The following is a 20,657-nucleotide window of genomic DNA, read 5'->3' as shown; positions in this document are numbered from 1 at the left end:
TGTACATGTGTGTATGTATATTATCTCTCTCCTCTCATCTGACACGTTCTGTTGTGTCTGCAAACTAGCTCTAGTTAGCACACTCACACACAGCAGTTACGCTCTGTGCTTGACGTACACAAACGTCTTTTTTGCTACATTCGCATATTGTAGCATCTAATATGGATGAAGGAGGCATTTGGCAGCAAACTCACGTTTTTCACAACCAAAACAGTGTGTGAATGCCGTGTTTGACATTCAAGCTGAACGATGTCTCGCAAACTGAGTGATACGTTGATGAACTGGGAAATTTCAGTACTCAAAGTAACAAAAAGAGACATATTTTGCACAAACCCTCATTGGCATCACATAACAATAAAACACATAATTAAGTTTGCTAGAATAGATTATGTTATAGTACAAACAAAAACTACTCACTAAACTGATTTCACTACCGTCTAGAAAGAAATGCTTGGTGTCAAAGAAGAGTGAAATTTGTTAACAAGTATTTATAGATAGTTGCATTGGATTGGTGCAACTCCGCCGAGTGTATAGTTTTGATTTCATTTTAAAACATACGATACAATTGCAGCCAAAACTCAAGCCCTTCAATTTATACTGCACCATCATTTATGAACATCTCAGAACTACAGGCAGAAGCATCACAGTTTAATCAAAGTTGAATGTTGTATCATCTCACGAATTTGTCCATACATAAAGAATCAAGATGTCAACAAATTATGGTTTTATAAGAGTAGTTGCTTGCTAGTGCAACATGCCGCAATTTACATTCGATCCGATTAGTCGACTAATCGCAAATACTGTTGTTTAGTCGACTACCAAAAAAATTGTTTGTGGCAGTCCTACTGTACATATCTATAAAGAGAAACACATATACAGCATTTACATAAATACAAGGCATTGGCTGTATGATGCTATCAAGCAAACCAAATTGTTAATAATGCTTGTTCAGCACTTGTACCATACACCTCTCAAAAGCATGCCCAACCTAGTCAGCTCAATCCTGCACGCTCACCAGGGTGCAAAAAGCGAACAGGTTGTTCAACATGCCGCTCCGCTGGCCACACAACCGAAACTACAACAAACAGTGTCGAAATGTCATCCACTTGCCAATATTACTGTACATTATCTACAACACAGGTGAAGGCCTCATTTTTATTCCTCTCAACTGAATTACGTCCAACCAAAGGGAGTGACAGAATCAAAACACGCCAGAAACTGCATCAATGATTCATACTTCATCGAAAACACATAGTTTCAACATGAAAATACATGTCAAACTACAATGGCACTCCGTCAAAGCCAAACAACCTCAATTTGGAGCAGCACCAAATTGTTTGTATTCAAACAGATGCATCATAAGCCTTTTTTTTTTTTGTCATTAAAATATTTTTGTGATTTTCAATCAGAAATTAATATTCAGGTTTGTTTCATATGAGGGAAAAAAATATTCAATTGGGTATTCCTGGGCCCACACAATTATATGCATTACAGCGCAGATCAAGGTCAAACAATTATTATTTGGAATGAAGGAAAACGCTGGAAAAAGTCTTGCGATGTAAACAAATCTTGGCAGAGCAAAATCAAAAAATCAGTATTCCAGGTTAGTATTTTTTTCCAAATACTTCTGCCAAAAACTTAGAAAAATATTGATTAAAAAAACGATATTACTATTATTGTATTAATTATTACATTTAAGGCCAATTAAGAACATTCTTGCAAAGTTATAAATATGGGGACAAATATTGCAGGATCATAGGCAAATTGCAATTTTTTTCTTTCCCGCGCTAAAGTGGCTTACCATCCATCCTTTATCCATTAGCTTCTCCTCACGAGGGTCGCTGGAGTGCTGGAGCTTATCCCAGCTGTCTTTGGGCAGTAGGCAATGTACACCCTGAACTGGTTGCCAGCCAATCGCAGGGCACACAAAGACAAACAACCATCCGCTCTCACTCTCACACCTGGGGCCAATTTAAAGTGTTTGATCAACCGACCATGCATGTTTTTGGAGTGTGGGAGGAAACCGGATTACCCGGAGAAAACCCAGGCAGGTACGGGGAGAACTTCCATACAGGAAGGATCCCACGACCTCTGCACTTAAAGGCCATAGTGCTAACCAGTCAACCACTGTGGGTTAGCAGTTAAGGATTTTTTTGCTATGTAAAAAATAACTGCAAAATTAGACTCACCTCCTGAATATGCCATCATTCACTTGATTCTTAATTTAAGATTCATGTAGTTCACCAACAAATTTGAAAAATAATAATAAAAAAATCATAATAATCTGGATTTGCTCCTTTATCTGAGTAATCTGAGATGCACCAAACCCTCAGTAACATTTATAGGAAATTGCTTTCTTTGTTTTTAATAACCCTTCCATGCCCCATTGCTAAGGAGTTGTTTTAACATTATCTTGCGAACAAATAACAACATATTAAGTATGTTTTGCTAGAATTTTGAGATTTTTGCACAACTAAATAATTGGCCACACAAATAGTAGATTTTAAAAAATAGTGGAACAATAATTGGGTTCCTCCTGTTAAGATGTTTGCGGAAAATGGTTAAGTAATTTTAAGGCTATTCTTCCAAGAGCCAAAGGGCAATGACGCCAGTTGTAATGAATAACATGAACATGTGCTGCGAGAGTCCAACAGTGTGGAACTACATTCAAAAAGTCTCATTCATACACGAAGCAAAACAAAACAAAAAAAAAACAATAAAGATACAAGCAGAAGTGAGCCACCTACTTGACTGTGACTCTTGACGACAAGTCTTGGAGGTCTCCGGGGTGGAAGAGCTGTGCCTCCTTGAGTCCGATCTTGAGGCAGGCTTTGAGGAAGACGTTAATGTTGTCCTGGATGGATGAGAACAAGAGAGCACAGATGAGGGCTGTCCACCACCACCAAGCAAAAAAAAAAAAAAAGAATCACTTAAGAACACTCAAGCAGCACTGGCGACGCAGCCTGCGACTCTTTGCTTCCAAAGTTCATATCGCGCAGGCAGGCAGGCAGGGAGGAGCGTGTGTGCGCGTGCAAGCGCGTGCAAGCGCGTGTGAGTGTGTGTGCATAACAAGCATGCAGCGGAGTTGAGGGAGGGGTGGCAGCGTGTGACATGAGCTGACTGACAGCACGAACGCCACCTGTGGGCAAGGCTGGGGTGTGGCTAGAAATGCTAAAATGAGGAAGTGTGACGTCACAAGCTCTATGTTTGGTCTCCTCCTCCTCCTCACACCCTTGCTGTGGAATCTGAGGGGCAGCGGCCTATTTTTGGGCATGGTTGCTAGGAGATGTGAGTTGATAGAAACTCACCTAATACCACTGTGACATTCGATCAACTTTGGGGAATTGTTCTAATAATGTTAAGGAATGAAATGATTGATTATCATTAAAAAGAAAGATATTATCGCTCTATTATTATTTTAATATAATGGTTTTTTTAAATTTATTTAATCTGTGGTGGTGTAGGAGAATGTTTTGAATTTGTTTTTGTTTTAAAAGTACCTAATTAAAACACATAAATAAATGAAAAAAAATAAAATACATAAATAAATAAATAACATTTCATTATGTTGTTAATATCACTTTTTGATTGATTTAAATTATATTGTTGGTTGTATGGAAGCTTTTCTCTCTTAGTGTTCTGAACTCCTTCGGGACAACCAGACTTACACACCTGTGGAATTTGAGGCGGCGACTTGTTTTGGAGATGGTAACCACAACATACGAGTGGATATATTAGCATTAGTGAGGCTCGTCAGTGATTTGACATGGAAATGTGCAATATTATACAATTCCCACAGACCAAAAGTGACTTCCAAGTGAGGACGTGGATGACATCATCATGGTCGGGTATAATTGCTGGGTAGTTTCTATATTTTAAAACATGCTGGATCCACAAGCCCCAGTGCTTGCCCACATGCCAATTACCTAACCATTCTGTCTGTGTAATAATTATGCTACCCAATTATTAATACCTAAAATTAAAGGATACCAACAAAATAAAGATCTCGACATTTGCCTTTAACACAGGGGTGGTATACCATTTGAGTTTGGTACTCGAAGGGCCATATTAAATTTATGATGCGATGATCAAACATATCTATTATGACATTTATGGACTTTATGTCTTGCATTAGTTTGGGATTTTTTTTCATCCATTCATTTTCTATAGTGCATGTCCAAAACCTCACTTCTCAGAGCCTTCAAAGAGTGCGCTGGCTGCTGAATTAGAAGCCTGAGTGATGTGGGTTGGATGACGCAGAAAACCATATTATTGGTACCGGAACCCGGATTGGGAGAAAGGTTTTCAGGGTGTGGGTGTAGGTGCCCCCTTGTGCTCCGCTCATGTACGTTATTATAACCTCACTCTTTGAAACCGTCAAAGAGTGTGCTGGCCACTGAGTGAACAAGCCCAAACTTTTAGGTTGACGGTCAGAGCATGTGACTTCAAAGTCGGTGGTGCGGTGAGTGAGCGGCGTGGGCTGGACATCGCAAGAACACCACAATACACAGGAAACGAACATGTATGCTTTTGGAAAGTGGGAGGAAGCCGGAGCACCCACAGAAAAGCCAGGCAAGCATGGGAAGGACATGCAAACTGAAAACAGGAAGGCCTGAGCACACATTTGAACCTTGGACCGCTCGACTTTGTGGCACACTTCAGAGCAACAGTGTAAGTAAATGTTCATGTTTGTTTATTTTTGTCATATCAACGACCGTATCAGTCGGAAAGAGACATTCTAACGAAGACAACAATGGAAGGAAATGGGTGACTGCTTTATTTACTTCTTAGTAAGAAGACACATATTATCCAAGAGGAGATTGAGGGCAGCTAGAAAACAGAGTGCTGCAGCAAAGTGTGGCAAGCAATAATGCATTCTCCGAGCAACAGGGGAAGCTAACATACTTGTGTGTGTTTATTATAGTCTCCATTTTTGTTGTTAGAATTGCACGGCCTGTTGTGGGCCGTGTGTGGCCCACGGGCCGTAGGTTTACTACTCCTGCTTCATATCAAACATAGTTCACATGCACAAACTAATTAAGGTGTTTTTTCACCTCGCCTTCTTCAGCTCATCTCCAGAATGTTGCCTGACTGATTAACTGAAATGACTGCCCGGACAGCGCCCGAGTGCAAGTATGTCGCAGGTTTGATTCCTGGGTTGTGTGAGGAGCGCAAAAAAAGATCCTCAGTGAACATAGACAGAAAACTGAAGCAGTTTGCTGTCAAGGATTCAGAAAAATTGACCTTATTACCAATACATTTATCTAGTTTTTTTTTTTTTTGTTTAACGAGGTAAGGTAATAGTTTGTCATTTACAAGGCAATTTCGGGTTCAGTCCCAAGGACATTTTGACAGCGGACAGCAAGAGATTCAAACTGCCTTGCCATCAAGGTTTAGAATGAATTAATAATTGATAATTAACATTAGTCAATGTATCATTACTGCAATGTCACTTTTTTTATTATTCTAATTTGTTGTTTTATTTGTTTATGTATTTTCTTTTTCTATGTCGGTTTTATTGTATTACTGTATATTGTCAAATTTTTCTTGTTGTGAAGTAAAGTGAGTTTATGTTGCTGCAAACAGCTAAGCGCTCACATTTTTCTCGGACGTTAAAGCAAAAAAATTAGTCAGAGCGTATCTCATATCTCTCACATCTCAAACATCTCGTAACTTGGATCTCTCGTAAGTCAATGTGTCATTTTACAACATTTATTTAATGCCGTTTCTCCAACAGCACATTATTGGCTCAAATAGCTTACCAATACCATGCCGAATTTTCTGTAGTTTTCCTAAATGGCCTTTAATTGTTTTGCAATTTTCACAGACATTGTAATTGTCCACATTCGTTATTCGAACTGTAGTTAATGAACGCAACAGAGAATAACAGAGAATTTCATTACTGGCACACTGGCAGCTTTGCAATAACGCCGTCTTCGGAATGCCACACTGCCACGTGCCTGCTTTTAATCCTGATAAATATGCCGTGTCCATCCGACGGCCTCTAAATCCTTTTCACGCAGACTTGAAGTGGCCTTTTTTTAGTGACATGCAGAATTTGCAGACCGATTGTGTTGGGTCCATTACAAAATGCATTGGTCACATTGTGGTTGACTTTCTCTTTTCTCCAGCAGCAGTTTTGGGTCAAAGATGGCCATACGCTGCAATTACCCTCAAGTGAACTCAAGCCTTCAATGCTATTAAAATAGCAGCCTGCATAGTTCAGATTCTTTAAATATTCTCTCTGCATGAGAACATGCTGTGGTCAGGTGTCTGTCGTTGACACAAGTAATGGCTTCAATGACGGTTAAATGTTTGTGTTCGACAAGGAGGCCGGAATGCATCAAGCACAATCATCCAGTTCCAGTTTCTGTTTTGATTCTTACCAATGAAAAAAATCGCAAGTGAATTCAACTAGGGAACTGACTCTGTCTAACTTAATTATAGTAGCATTACAATAATCTTGTGTTTCTCTTCTGCGGTGATGAAAGGAACAGACCAATCCAGATTTGTTTTTCAGCATTTGATTAGTCAATTTGTATAAGGATTAAAAATGCAAACATCAATGCCATTTATTCTTCTGAAAAATGGTGTAAGCCAATTAAGTATGCATACATTATACTGTTAATTTCGAACATGTTTACTAATCTGTCGTGCTATAAAAATGCCGTCTGGCCTCATCAAGTATTCCCATAATTGAGATATTACTGCAACCGGTAAGTTTCTTGTTCTTCCTAGGAGAACGAGGACACGGGAAAGAAACATTAACAGCGCAATGGCTGGCAATGCAGTCAGCCTGCGTGCCTCCAATGCGAGACGTCTATCACAACTCTACGCTCGTAAAACATAAACAATTATCACCAAATTTATACGTGCAAGTGTAGACATGTGATAATCGCTCTCGGAGAATATTCCAATAAAACTTGCAATATTTTGGATGATAGTCATGTCGTAAGGTTGCCTGTCCAGATTTGCCTTGCAGAGGGGCAACATTCACTCGTTGAAAAAAAATTGCGAATGATTGTCACCAAAATTTATGTACGCCAACACCACTCATCGGAAAATTTGTTCTAATGTCATTTTTACGTACATACACACTGACTAATCAAATTTTGGAAAATACATTTTGACCAGTTTGTTCCTTTAATTATGATGGTGCATGTTTCCATGACAGCGATTCAACGTAAACAGTTCATTTCCACAGCAATGACGCAGCATCCGGACCAAATGAGGGTTTGTGGATGATTTGGACGGGATGGAGGGGAAATTGGGGATCAAACCTGGAATCTGGAATCCATCATATTCAATCCGAGCTGGTCCATCCCTTCACCAAGCAAATCTAAACACGGGCCCGCTTCACAACGGTACCGCAGCCCAAGCCACAGCTCACTGTTTCTTCAGCAACAACAACACCCGACAGCTGACTTGGGAAGATTTCCCAAAAGAAAACCAAAGGAATTTGTCTCAGCGGCCAATGTTGCTAAATTTTCTGCAAAACCAGAGTTTTTTTTTCTTTTACTCTTTCCTTTATGGAGGTTTTTGTTCTTCCAACACTGCAGCACGAATTTCATCTAGACGAGAAGAACTTTCACGAAACACAAAGATGATAGTATGTCATCATCTTAGTTGTTGTATTTATTTACTTAATTTGGGGGAATTGAACTGCGATCCAAAAATGTTTATTTTGAGCATCACTGTGTTGATTATTTTTTTATTTTTTCTGTTTAAATGGGACATTAAAAAAAACACAACAACACTTTCCTTTTTTTGGTGTTTATTTTGGTTATTGTGGAATTTAATTCCCAGCCAGCCAAAATTTTTTTGTGTATGAATTTGTTGTTGTTGCTGTTATAGAAGCAGGGTATTTCAACAAAATTGTCTTTTTCTTGCATATTCTTTTTTTAGGAAATAAATATACAGACCCCCCCAAAAAAGTTTTTTTCCTTTTTAAGTAAGTTATATTTTTTTAAAGAAGAGGGGGGGGAAATAAAAAATATACACAATCTTTTTCTCTTGTATTTTGGAAAGTATTATTATGCTACCATATTTTTTTTCTTCACTGTGATCTTTTTTTTAAGAGGGGGCAAAAAATTACAAGATTGTCATTGTTCTTTTCTTATATGTTCTTAATTTTTTTTTTATTTAATTTGCAGCCCCTATTTGTTCTGGTTTCATTATGATGATGATTTTTTTTAAAGAATTGCAAGAAAATCACATAATTTCAGTATTTTGAATTTTAGATCAGTGAATGCTGTGAATTTTTGCAAACTGCACCACAGTTTGGGACTTGTGAACCATTTTTTCTGCAAGTCTCCCCCTGCGGGCCATTAAAAGCAATGCAGGTCTCAGCTCTCGGAGAGTATGTCAGAACTTTTGTACCTTGTCTACCTTTCTCATACTTAAAAAAACACAGACTTAGTGCATCCATAGTCCTCCTAAGGATGCTATTCTGCCAGCAGAGTGTGGGTGAGTGAGTCATGTTTGCTTGGAAGGACACTGGTCTTTTCTCTGTGTGGTTAGCGGTAAGCAATAGCTGCCGGACAGGCGGGAGTTTTCCTGTGCATTCACTGCACAATTTATGACCGGGTAGATTTCAAATGTTTTGTGGTCCAAGTCTCGGAAAATACCGTAGCGGATCCAGCAGGATACTTTGCCTCAGATGGCGTGGCCTGTGTGGGAAAGGTGCAGGAAATGCTTTTTCATAATTGTCAGAATGGTGCAGATACACTTAAGTGTAAAATTTTGTTAAAATTACTCAGCTTTTGATGATGTGTTAATTAACTGTGATTATCAATATGTAAAACATGAGGGCTAAAAGTTGTTTTAATATGGATGAAATCTAGTTTAACAACATTCAAGCAATCATTTAACAAGCACAACATATTAGTGGAGATCATTCTGATGCTTACTGAACTCAACTCTCGAGAGATTTACTGGAGTAACAAAGTGGCAGTTTGAACTTCTGGTTCTACGGTTATCGTCACAATTTCTTTTCAATTTGCCTTTACCGGTACTCTTGTGGTAGCAGCACAAAAAAAAGCCACATGAAAAGGAAAGTCCCCTATCCGATGTTCACTGAGTTGAAATCGAACAGGTTTGACTGAAATCTCTCTTCAATTTGTGGTCTAATTTACTCTTCGTATCCAGTGTGTTGCTTGCACTGCCCAACATGTTGATTGACTCGGATCACGTGAATTTGTGTTTGTGTGGGTGCTTATGTGCGTGTATGTGCGCGTGTGTTGGGGGATCTCTAAAATTGTACTAAGCAGCTGGATTCAATTAATCCCACAAGAGAGAGCTTTGTAACGGGTGGGTTTAAGGCACCTTTCCAGCCTCTATTTCCATGAACTTGTATGCAGACACTCCTCAAAATACCAGCCAAGCCACTCTCTAGAAGCAGATCACATCTATACATTGTCAAGCCGAGAAAGGTTTACTCTTGAGGAGAAATTGAGCAAAATGTTAACAAACATAACATCTTTTTAAAATTTTGTGTTTAACATTTTTTGCTGATTTGGGAACCTATCTTCCATTATTTGCCAAAAAATGTACCTATTCACCGTTTTTGTGCTCAGTAGAAAAATATTTCTGCGGCAGCCTTTTGTGGCCTTTTGGTGTTGAGTTGAAAGGTGGCTCATTATTTAGTCAAACCATAGCCTTGTCTAATAGAAAAAAAAGTGCTTTACCGCCATCTTGTGGTATATTTAGGCTAATTACAGACCTTTTTGGATGGGTGAAAATTTTTTGATAATTTTTTACAAATTTGTCTCTCCTGCTCACAAATAGCAGGTGTTCACTACAATATGAAAAACGGACCTTTTAACTGCTTGTAAACACATAGTTGTGTCTATGGGTCTTTTGCGAATCAATCTAGAATAAAATAGCATGCAGATGACTTCATCTCAGGCCAATCAATGATACCAGGCAAGGACAAGTTACATTTTTACCGCCACTATGTGTTTATGTGCATGTTGACAGGGTTACTGATAACAGATTGCAACAAAATTTTCAAGAGCTGTTGGACAGATACAGAAACAAACCATTTCATATTGCAAATTCTGATATTGCTGGCACTCTATTATGTCAAGTTATATTATATTGTTATTATTATTATGATTATTATTATATTATACACTATATATATTGTAAGACACAATACCTGGTTGTATACACTATCGAAATGGTTCAGCATTGCCGCAGTAACGACAACACTTTTTTGTATGTTAGTGTATTTTTGATTGGCTAATACGTCTGTTATTTTGTGACACTGTAGACCAGCAATTAAAATCTTGAATTCCAGCTAAACCAGTGCAAGACGGTCGACCTCTGATGAAAACTAGTAGCCGAACTCAGCACACTGTGTGATACTTGAGATGGTTTCTCTGTGTGCAGCGAACATACAAAAAAAGTGATGCAACAAAACAACGCCATGTTTAAGTGGTTTCTGTTGCACCAGTTATACTACCTTCCATCATTTTAATCACGCTTTTTGGTGTTAGTGCCATTTACACAGAACCGCAAAAAGCAAGAAAACTTGTCAGAGGCTTCTGTTATGGGTCTGAGGTAAGGATATTGCTATATTTTACCTCTGGGCCACATTTTTTCAGCAGTTCACACAAACAAAAAGCAGAGAATGCCACAAAGAAAAATGGCATCTATTCAAAGCAGTGTGAAAGGCCTTCCTTTACAACATGGAATTAAAGGTGAAGAAATCATGGGGCAATTTTATCACCCTTTCCGTTTCTGTGCCGTTTCATACGGAACAACAACATAGAACGAAAAAAAGCAGAAAAGTGGTCGCTTTTTTGAGCAGCGAGAAAGGGGCTTCTGTAAGAGCAACAATGCTACTTCCAAAGGTGAACAAATGCTGGCTATTATAATTAGCGCACTCTGCAGCTCTATAATTAACTGTGACCTTTCCTCTGTCACATTCAGACAAAACAAGCAAACGAGTCTTACCAGACCAGCGATTGGCGTTGGCAGCCTGTTGACCCTCTTGATGATGCCTGGCTTGATCTTGTTGATCACGCTGGAAGAGAGAGAACGACACACAAGTCATCTGCTAGTCTACTCCAAGTTACAGTGAATTAACAAAAAGCTTTGCAAATCCCCGCTGTGTTTACGACAATGTTTAATGGTGGCCACCTGGATATGGTTTAGTCAGTGGCAGTTCTGCAACACCATGTAAACAAGCTGGACCTGCTACACAGCACTCGGAGAAAAATGACTTACAGAGTAGGCCCTTCGTAGCTTTATAATGTTTTACTTTTGCATGAGATTCCAGCAGATCGCGTGAGACTAAGGCTAAAAGTAAAAATGCCATTTCACACTCAGTTGACCTCCAAAGCCGAACAAAGATTCCAGTCAGTTTTCTTGCTGTTGTTTTTTATTTCAGCTCAGTGAGGCTCTCAAACAGGGATTTCCAATGGGCCTCCAACAGCCCTGTTCTGTAATATGGCCCACCATGAATTTATATTGCTGCGAGTACTGGAGTTTTTGTTGCATTAGTTATTATTTAATATTTATATTTTTATTATATTTAATATTATTTAGGTACTATGTTTGTCCTCTATGTCATTCTAAATCAGCAAAAAATTATTAGGCCTACTAATATTGTAATATAGGGCAGCATAAGACCTGGTGCAAGAGCGAAGACATGACTGCCATCAAGTGGTGAATGGTGATTTTACAACTTGAAACAATGATGCAATGGAACCCTGCTACTCGCAGAGGATAGAGAAAGGGCTGGTCCGTGAATAATGAAAACCTGTGTATAATTAACATTAAAAAAGATTCCAACCCCCAGAAAAGACCCCCCACTACCCCCACCCCTGCCCATTAAAAAAAAAAAAAAACATTTTTTAAATCTTGAAAAAATTTTCATGAAAAAGTGAATTTGTTGTTGCCGAAACATGAGTATTCGGGGGTCCGATGCTTAAAAGCTTCTCCTCCCAAAATTTTTTTATTTTATTTTATTTTTTTTTCTAATTAATCAAGGGCACACTCAGTGCCACTGCTGGCAACCGGCGGCCCCCAAAGGCCTATGGGCTGTCAGTTGCCCATCCCTGCCCTAAGAAAAAGAGTCTCACTCTGTGTTGTTGAATGCGCCAGCATCACGTATGCGCAAGAATGAGGAATGTGGCTTGAAGTTTGTCATACAATAGAAAGTTGATGCCATTTGGATCAGATAACAAAGTGGAAGCTGAGTAGGAAACAATCGTGTTGGTGAGCCCTTTTCCTTCGATAACCAGCAGCACACAATAGAAGCAGTTGAGGAGGTTTATTTTTTTTTTTGTGAGTGTGAAAGTGATTTAACCTTCATCCTCCCTTTTCCTCATGCTGACAAAACACAGCACGGGTGTCTTTGATGGATTGTTCTTTGAGCTAAAACTGCTAAAAGACCGCAGCATTGAACAATAAAAAATTACGACTTAAAAGGAATAAAATCCAGAACAATTTCCCTAAAATGTGTTCAGATTTTATATATTTATCGATACAACTTGTGTAGTACTGAATTTTTCTCATTAAAATGAATGTATTACAAAGTCAGAAATGAAGGAAAATATTTAGCAATATACAATATTGTGTCATGGATTTTTTTCTGAATATTCTAGTTTATTTTGTTCACGTACTCAGAAGACTTTTCTTGAAATAATTTTTTTTTGTTTTCTTTTTTTTTTTTTTTAAATGGACATCATTCATTTAATATTGCAATTAATTACCATACTATTATGCTATATTCTACAAAATCCGTTTTCTAATGATATAAGAGTAAATGTCACGCAACTTGAGATTTTACTCTCATATTATGCCTCATGGACAAACAAGAGGTTAGATATACTTGTTTTTCTTTAGATAGTGTCATATTGTATATTATGACTTTATTATTATTATGACATTTTTTTCAATTGATGTGATGAAATTATTTGTTTTTATCCTCAAAATGCTGTCACGGTTTCCAGAAATGTTCTCCTGCAACATTATGGGCCCTATTTTTACTCCGAGCAGAAGTTTACCACAAAGCGCCGCCAAACTGTGCGAATGGGTGTACTTTTCTTTCGTTCTTTGGGGATTTTGTTAAACTGCACAGGCATAATTGGGCATAACATGGCATTTGCACCTTCAATCCAATGCCAATCCAAGTGCCATCCTTCGTTAACATTAAAATCCTCCTGGAGACAGTACGCCAGAGTATGCTGTGCGTGACACTGTGAAAACAGAAGTCCGCGCACGATGTTGCAAGGTAAACTGCAAAACCTGCCTTGTGGATGATGTAGTTGGCCGTGAATGTCACGTGGACAATTGGAGGACCCCTTGCACACCCGATCGTCCGTCTCTTGTTAACCTTCCACATCACGGTGACAAGGGTGCTATTAAAATATTTTCAAGATGATATGGTTTATAATTCCTTCAATTAATTGATTTCTACAATGATTCAGAAGGAATGTCGCAGGCTGTTGTCATATTTATAAATGAAATCCAACGACATCCACCATTCTCATTTGCGGTGTATCCTTGCCTTAATGATTTAGATGAGATTGTAATTTATTTTATGGTAATATTCAGACGTTTTACAGATAAAAACGAAGAAGACAACCAGAAAAGTTGTCGATGCGTAGTTTTTTTTTCATGAAGTGTTATTATTGGATTTCAGTGGACTATGCAAATCTTGAAATGACCAACTGTATATGTATATAGGCCACCAGCAATATGCCAGTGCAATCTGCATGAATAGTTTTTCTTTTTTTTTCTCGATTTTACAATATGAAAACTAAAAGACAGTTCTATGACTTCACACAGCAGAAGGTTAGTGTTAAAACCTATGACAGAAAAAAAAGCAACAACATGGAATAAGGCCACTGCGCATCCTCTGTTGTGCACCCTTGAAGCAGAGGTTTGCTGGTTGGAAGGTGAGTAACGAGAGAGGAGTCGGTAGATGTGGAGTAGCAAGGGGTCCGTCTGGGAAACATCAGTCACACCAGATACCCGAGAGAGGAGAAACGAAAAAGACTCGTACTTACTCGCACAGCAGAACTCCATTCTCCAGAGCCGATCGGAAGTCTTTGCCCTTAAATGTTTTCTTGGTGACTGCCTGGGAAAAAAAGGAAGAGAAACAAGTTAGGAGTGTACAAGTGCAGGCTGGGAAGAGGAGGTGCTGGTATGCGGCCACGATGGGAGTGACGGTGGGGGGAAAAGAAAGGTAGGATGTGGAGAACAGTAGGAGAGGAAGCCCGAGGTATTTCCTCCGGCGTTCCTACACAGCGGCTTTGGAGCAGAGCGGAGCAACTTCAGGTGCTCCTCGAGGTGCTCTCAATCCTCCTCACAACCAGACTGTTAATTCCCAGGCCGCAAGTAAACGGAATGTCTGGAATGCTGCATGAACACGGCAAAGGGTGCATCATGTTGTTACATCCAACCATTTCTATACCATTTATCCTGTCCAGGGTCACAGAGACCCCCCTAAAAATATATCAAATATCTATTTCAGGTTTGTATCATAACATTTTGACTTTTGCTTGTAATGTTGACATAGCACAACTTTATTCTTGCAACATTGGGACTTTATTCGCGGCACATGATGACTCCGTTCATGCAACATCCATCCATCGATTTTTCAAATCATCTATCCTGTTGAGGGTCGCAGGATGCTGGAGCCTATCCCAGATGACGTGAGCAGCCAATCAGATCCGACACTATTTTGCATACTGTGATTAATGGCCCACTCATTTCAATCATATTGAAAACACGTACAAATCTCTTAAATTCTCCCGCTGACGTTCATTGGATTGGTTTGCAGACTAAATTGTAAATGGATTAATGAGCTGCTCCCTCAAAATTGTGTGCTGGTCACTTGGGGTACAATGGAGGAAAATAAGAATTAAAGACCAAAAGACAAGATAAGCAAGACTTCATTCATAAAACATTATGGGCCCTATTTTTGTAGACAGGCGTATGTGTAAAAACTGCTGCATCTACATTTTCATGCGGGGGTATTTGGGAATTTGTCAGATTGCGCTGCACCTCGCTTGGCGTTCCGGTGGAGTGAGGGTGATTTCTCGTACACACACACTTGATCGTTTGGTTTAGACTTTTATACCAGACAAAATCAGGCCACAGAGACACAAAATTGAGGGTTGAAGACTGTTTTTAAGGTCCCACTCTACAGCGGACAACTTTACATCATCCACAAGATATTCTTGGAGATCGTTATAAACACTCCTTCATGAACTCCAATGCGGAGTCCGTTATGCTTTCGCCATGTAGGACGAGTCCCTCTCCTGAATTTAAGCAGAATGAGAACAGCCACTTCCATTGGATGGAAATCAAGTCGGCTGCAAACGGAAACAGTTCAACTTTTCGGGGTGACATTTTTCTAAATATTCATCCGCATCACTTGATCCTCCAACGTCTCTCTTGACAGTAAAAGAAAAGCCAACCAGGTTGTAAACTGACTCTGCTTGGCTCAGGAAGTGCAGTGCGGTTGCCATTGTCATCATATTTTTAGGAGACTACTTTTCTTTTTTTATCTTTACGATATATAATAACAGCTACGAGATGACTGCTTATTTTTTTTAAAGCCATTCTAATTTTATAGAGTGACAGGAAGTAACAGGCAGATGAGGTCAAATTAAAAATGGACGAATTTTCAATTGAGGTTAACATACAGTATATTCACCGCCATAAAGCAAAGAGGCGTGGCAGGTGACTAAACAAGTTGAACGGGTCGTGCCGACCACACTGGTTGGTTTTGATGATTCCTCGTATTACGGCTTTTGTGTCCCATTCCCTCACAAGGATACAAAAGCGTTAATGATGGTCCAATCTACCGCCTTTCTTGTTTGAAGAGCGTGCAAATTACCTGGGGATCCGATTTCTGTACACCGTGCCGATTTTCAAACAAAACAAAAAAAATGCGTTGTTACACCTCCAAACACACCCTCTGTAACTTGAACTCTCATAAACATAGTTCCAAGCAACATGGTGCAGGCTTTGACAGATGAAGATGAGAAAAGCAAATGCTGAAATGACTAAATAGACACAAATATTAGCACAGACAATTAAATGTGCATTTGTGCGCGCGTGTATGAGTGCACGCTTGTACGTGTGTTTTGTGTGGTGTGGGACATTTGAAATCCTGCCCCCTACTGTTTAATGTCAGCGAAAGCAGAATCTGCTTTTAACTCAACTTAAACTAATGTTGACTTTATGAGGAGGATGAGAAACTTAGTGAGAATTTAGTCTCATTGTTCGGGGGGAAAAAAATGACAAATTTTAAAATTAATTCAGATCATTACAAAAATATGTGAATTTGACAAGCAGAAAGTTGGAATATTACGAGAAAAAAAACTGGAAGGTTTCGAGAATAAAGACAATTTTCAAAGAAAGAAGAAGTAGTTTAACATGGATTAGGTGGCAATATTAGTGGCAAAAATAGGATAAAAAGAAATAATAAAAAGTCAAAAACTCACAATAACATTTTAATGCAATTCAAGGCCAATTACAAGAAGAAGAAAAAATTTAAAAAAAAATTACAACTAAAATTTCAGGTTAGGAGAATAAAGTTGTAAAGTTAGTTCAAGTTAGAGCTACATCCAAAATAGCATGAGAAAAAAAAAACTGATGATGAATCAATACAAGTTATAATTAAAAGAAAGAACTAATAAAATATATGTTAAAATATGTAGATTACCTTTGTATACATACATTTTTCACATGACGCAAAACAGGTTTGCGTATCAATTTTGTAAAAATATTTTAGTGTACATTACGACCACACCCGATTACTGTGTTTGCTCCTCCCGTGTAAAGTACACTCCTTTCTGCAGCATTGCCTGATGAAACGTCATCAAAAGGTTAACTGGGCTGAATCAGGAGGGCCGGAGGGCTCACCCAAACTCTTAATCTTTGTGCACACTAATTGTCATCATTAGAGACATTTAACATCCACTCCAGCTTAGCTGTCAGTGTCAGGTGTGTGAGATAAAAACTCTCAACTGCATCAACACGGCGCAGCTCTGATTTAACGGGGGTGGTGAAAGAGCAGCAGCAGAGATTTTGAAATCCTAGCGGCAAAACATCCAAAGCCCGCGCTCCCCTCAAGAATGTGCTGAATGAGTCTCGTGATGACTTTTTCCTCCCCTATGCCCACGACATGTTGAAGATGAAGCTTGGTGGATTTCTACAAGTAACAGCAACAATTGTTCTCCATCAGGGCTCTCACTGAAAATGTCAAATGTAATTTAGTGTTAAAAGGCTGGGTACAAATGCAAAGTTGTAAAATTTGAATTTGTCAAACGGAGACCCAATGACTGTTTCTTAGCTTTGTAAGGAAGTAATAATTTGTAGATCACTGATCCGATCAAGAGATGAGTCAATATATTTAACGTAATATCGTGTTATATCCAAGCATGGATTTTGCATTTAATGCAAAATATTTGTCGATCAGACCAGTGTAAAGCCTAACGCCATGTCTCCATTTTGTTTCAGCGGCTATTCTTGGTGCCTTTTTTTTTTTTTTTTTAATGACAATAATATTGGGCGGCACGACTGGTTATCACTTCCACCTCACAGTTCGGAGGTGCAGTTTATGAATATTTTATTTGTAGTTGTAATATTTGACAATAAAGTCCGAATATTGCGAGAAAAAAGTTGAATATTTACGAGACATAATAAGAAAACCGTCAAGTACTAAGTCAAAAGATATAAAAGTTTTAATAAAGAATAAAGTTGTAATATTAGACAAAAACAGTTCCAAATTCACAGGAGAAAGAATGGCATTCTATCATTTGACAATACTACACACACCGAAAACTGTCTTACCGTATCACAGTGGTATAATTCTGTGACATACTCCACAGTGTTCACTTTGCTTCAACGCCCGTTTTCTTGCTGTCCTCAGTCTCCTCTTGGACAAAATGTCTCCTTACCAAGGAGTCACTTCAGCAGAGTGTCGCTCACCTCCATTGTTGTTTGAAAGCGTGTCTAGCTCTAACTGATGCGGTCAATACAGCACGGCTTTCCCAGATTCCAGCGGAACTCGGAAACCGACTGCCCCCGGCATCCAAACAAGCCCGTACTGTGCAGTGGAAAAGTGCCATTGAAGCAACACTAGTTAGGTTCCATCTTGCCACATTAACTCCAATGACAACTACCTAAAGCAAATGAATACTAAATAAAAGTGATTCTACGCAATAGAAAGCTTTCTCTCTCCACTAGATGTCGGTACATGCGACACGCTGGTCCTTGTATTCCATCAGCGAGTCAATAAGGTTATGTGGGCTGAGCACAAATAATCGCAGGAATCGAGTCTGTGACCACAGTTAATGTTTATTCATGCGGGCCACTGAGGCGCACCACACCCCCACCATCCACTGTCCACAGTCATGGTTCGTCACTGTCCAACTCGGGCATTATCCGAATCCAGTCCAGTCCAATATTACACGGCTCTACGTACATGTTGCTAAAACATCAACATGTAAAAGCAGCGAGTAGCCTTGTGTGAGGTCCTCATGCGCCTAATTGCGCTGGGCCACAAGTTGAATGCCGCCACGTTGAGTCCACTAATGACTAATCTGTATGACAAACAATAAGACAGCGTGGGTCACGCAAGGCGATTCGTCGGGGGCCACAAATTACAAAGAGGTGAGGAGGGTTTGTTTTGGTGGAACAAATTAAAGGGCTGCCAAAAACCATATTTTCATCCACTGTTGGAGATGTTTTGACAATGCATTTGCCGGTTAATGGAATGTTTAATGTCTTGCAAGTCTTAAAAAGATACATTATGTAATATACTCATTACCCACACTATTAGCATCGCTTTGTACCTCGTGTGGTTAGTATGACACAGAGCAGTTTTACACTCATTTTTGTGGGTCATGTGGGGGCACACATCAAAACTCGACTGATCTCATCTTTACTGGTTTAACCTTCAATCAGCTCAGGGCTTTTTTTTCGGGGTTTGGGGCTATTTGGGAAATATACATTTTAAACAGAATTAACAGTGGTCAAAAAATGACATAATTACACTTTAAAAAATATCATATTAATTTAATGCGCCAACTGCCAACAGACGTACGTTGTCAGGGCACCCAGAAAAATATCTAAGCGTTAAGTATAATATTATTGACAGTGATGTATGATGATATCATGATGACTTGTAATTTGTACTGTATATCAAATTGTACATTTTTATACAGTATTATCAGGCCAAATCTTCTTGACCCTCTCCCCTCCACAAATATGGCAAAAACATCGAGAACTTGGCAACACTTCAGATACGAGAGGTAGCACTTGCTTGCTGCCTTGCTTGTACTAGCGTCCTAGTAAAATTTTCAAAATAAAAGCACCAAGTAACGTATACTTTGATGGTCACTATGAGGGCCGGTCAGAGACTCTGGGTAGGCCAGATGGGGCCCCAGGGCCGTACCTTGCCTACCATCTGCTGTAGTAAGTCAAATCATATTCCACTAGAAGTGTGAGGGCAGTTACAATATATACCACACACTGTAATAACATTGTAAAACAAACTTCCAGAAAGCTATCAAAGGTATTTTAACCGCTACTTTCACCACATTGTTTTCTTTCTTTCTATTTTCTACGCGATCGTATGCAGCTTGCTATTCTTGGCATACGCCTTTATTGACATGAAGGCTCAACTCTCCAGCCAGACCAGTCAATAGCTGGCTGGTGATTATCCGTTCAATAACCTTAAACAGGGGCCCCCAACAACCGTGCATTGCCACACAGAGACTGAGCAAAAATATTTCAGTGAGCTGACCAAACAACCGCTATTTGCTGGCAACCAGTCCAGGGCATACGTCAATTTGTTTCAACGCTGGTCCATCAAAATATGTCTTTGTGAAACCAGCGCGTGTGTAAAAAAAGGTTGGCGATGGTCACAGTAGGGATACCCCAGTATTTAGTGATAGGCGTCCAAACATGCATGGAGTCATAGCAGTACCCCGATTAAAGTACTTTTATTTGATTATTTACATATCCAGAAAAAAAAAAACATGGACTCTCCTTTGAAGTGTAAACTGGAGTAATCCGTATGTTCTGACTGGCCAACTACACATAAGGTACAGAATCTTCAAATTGTGCTTTTTCATGGATTTAAATGACACTCACAAGTGTTCCACACAGCCTCAGCTGTTAATGAATCATGTGACTCAATGAATCACAAGAGGAAGACGAGTTGCAAGTCTTTAACAACCAACATGAAGACATTAGACACGTTACTGTGCTATGGAACATGTTTTTCACTTCAGACTAAAGATGAAAAATGAGACTAAAGTAATGAGAGCGTATGCAAAGAATGAAGGAAAACATTGTAGCTGAGTTGGGCAACACTTCCAATCTGTTGAGTAATTTCTGTGGTCTTCTTTTTTTATGTAAAATATATTTTAAAAATGCCAGAAAAATGTCATTTGTGGCCAGATTGTGGTGTAGTGGCATCTTTCAACACATTATTTGCACTCTTGCTATTCCCTCATGGTTCGTTTTGTCAGGATGCCATGCTGGGGGCCACTAATGCAGGAATGGCATCCATGTGACAAGCTGAAGCGCATTTAAGAATAACTTTTTAACATTGCCGCCATCATTACTAACCACAACACTCAAACCTCTGTTTCAAGTTGAGGGAAGCCGAGCAGCTTGTT

At 39.2% G+C, this 20,657-nt stretch overlaps 1 protein-coding gene across 10 annotated transcripts in view; it reads right to left on the bottom strand.

The window, feature by feature from the left end:
• lmo7a (LIM domain 7a) overlaps positions 1-20,657 on the bottom strand; it is a 59,806-nt gene that overhangs the window by 36,916 nt on the left and 2,233 nt on the right. For all 10 annotated transcript variants that reach the window (XR_015846486.1, XM_088315125.1, XM_088315129.1 and 7 more), the window contains exons 3-5: positions 14,022-14,092; positions 10,960-11,029; positions 2,748-2,854 (exon numbers count right to left, since the gene is read on the bottom strand). Coding sequence is in view for 9 of the 10 variants with exons in the window: in XM_088315125.1 (XP_088171251.1) it covers positions 2,748-2,854; positions 10,960-11,029; positions 14,022-14,092 (248 nt within the window). In the remaining variant the exon portion in view is untranslated. The remainder of the gene's footprint in view (positions 1-2,747; positions 2,855-10,959; positions 11,030-14,021; positions 14,093-20,657) is intronic.

Source organism: Idiotropiscis lumnitzeri, chromosome 14 (assembly GCF_059441095.1).
Source record: "Idiotropiscis lumnitzeri isolate Australia: NSW breed Sydney's pygmy pipehorse chromosome 14, RoL_Ilum_1.0, whole genome shotgun sequence".
In the NCBI taxonomy this organism is placed as follows: domain Eukaryota; kingdom Metazoa; phylum Chordata; class Actinopteri; order Syngnathiformes; family Syngnathidae; genus Idiotropiscis; species Idiotropiscis lumnitzeri.
Note: the sequence above shows the minus strand (reverse complement) of the source record. Positions and strands in the feature narration are given on the sequence as shown.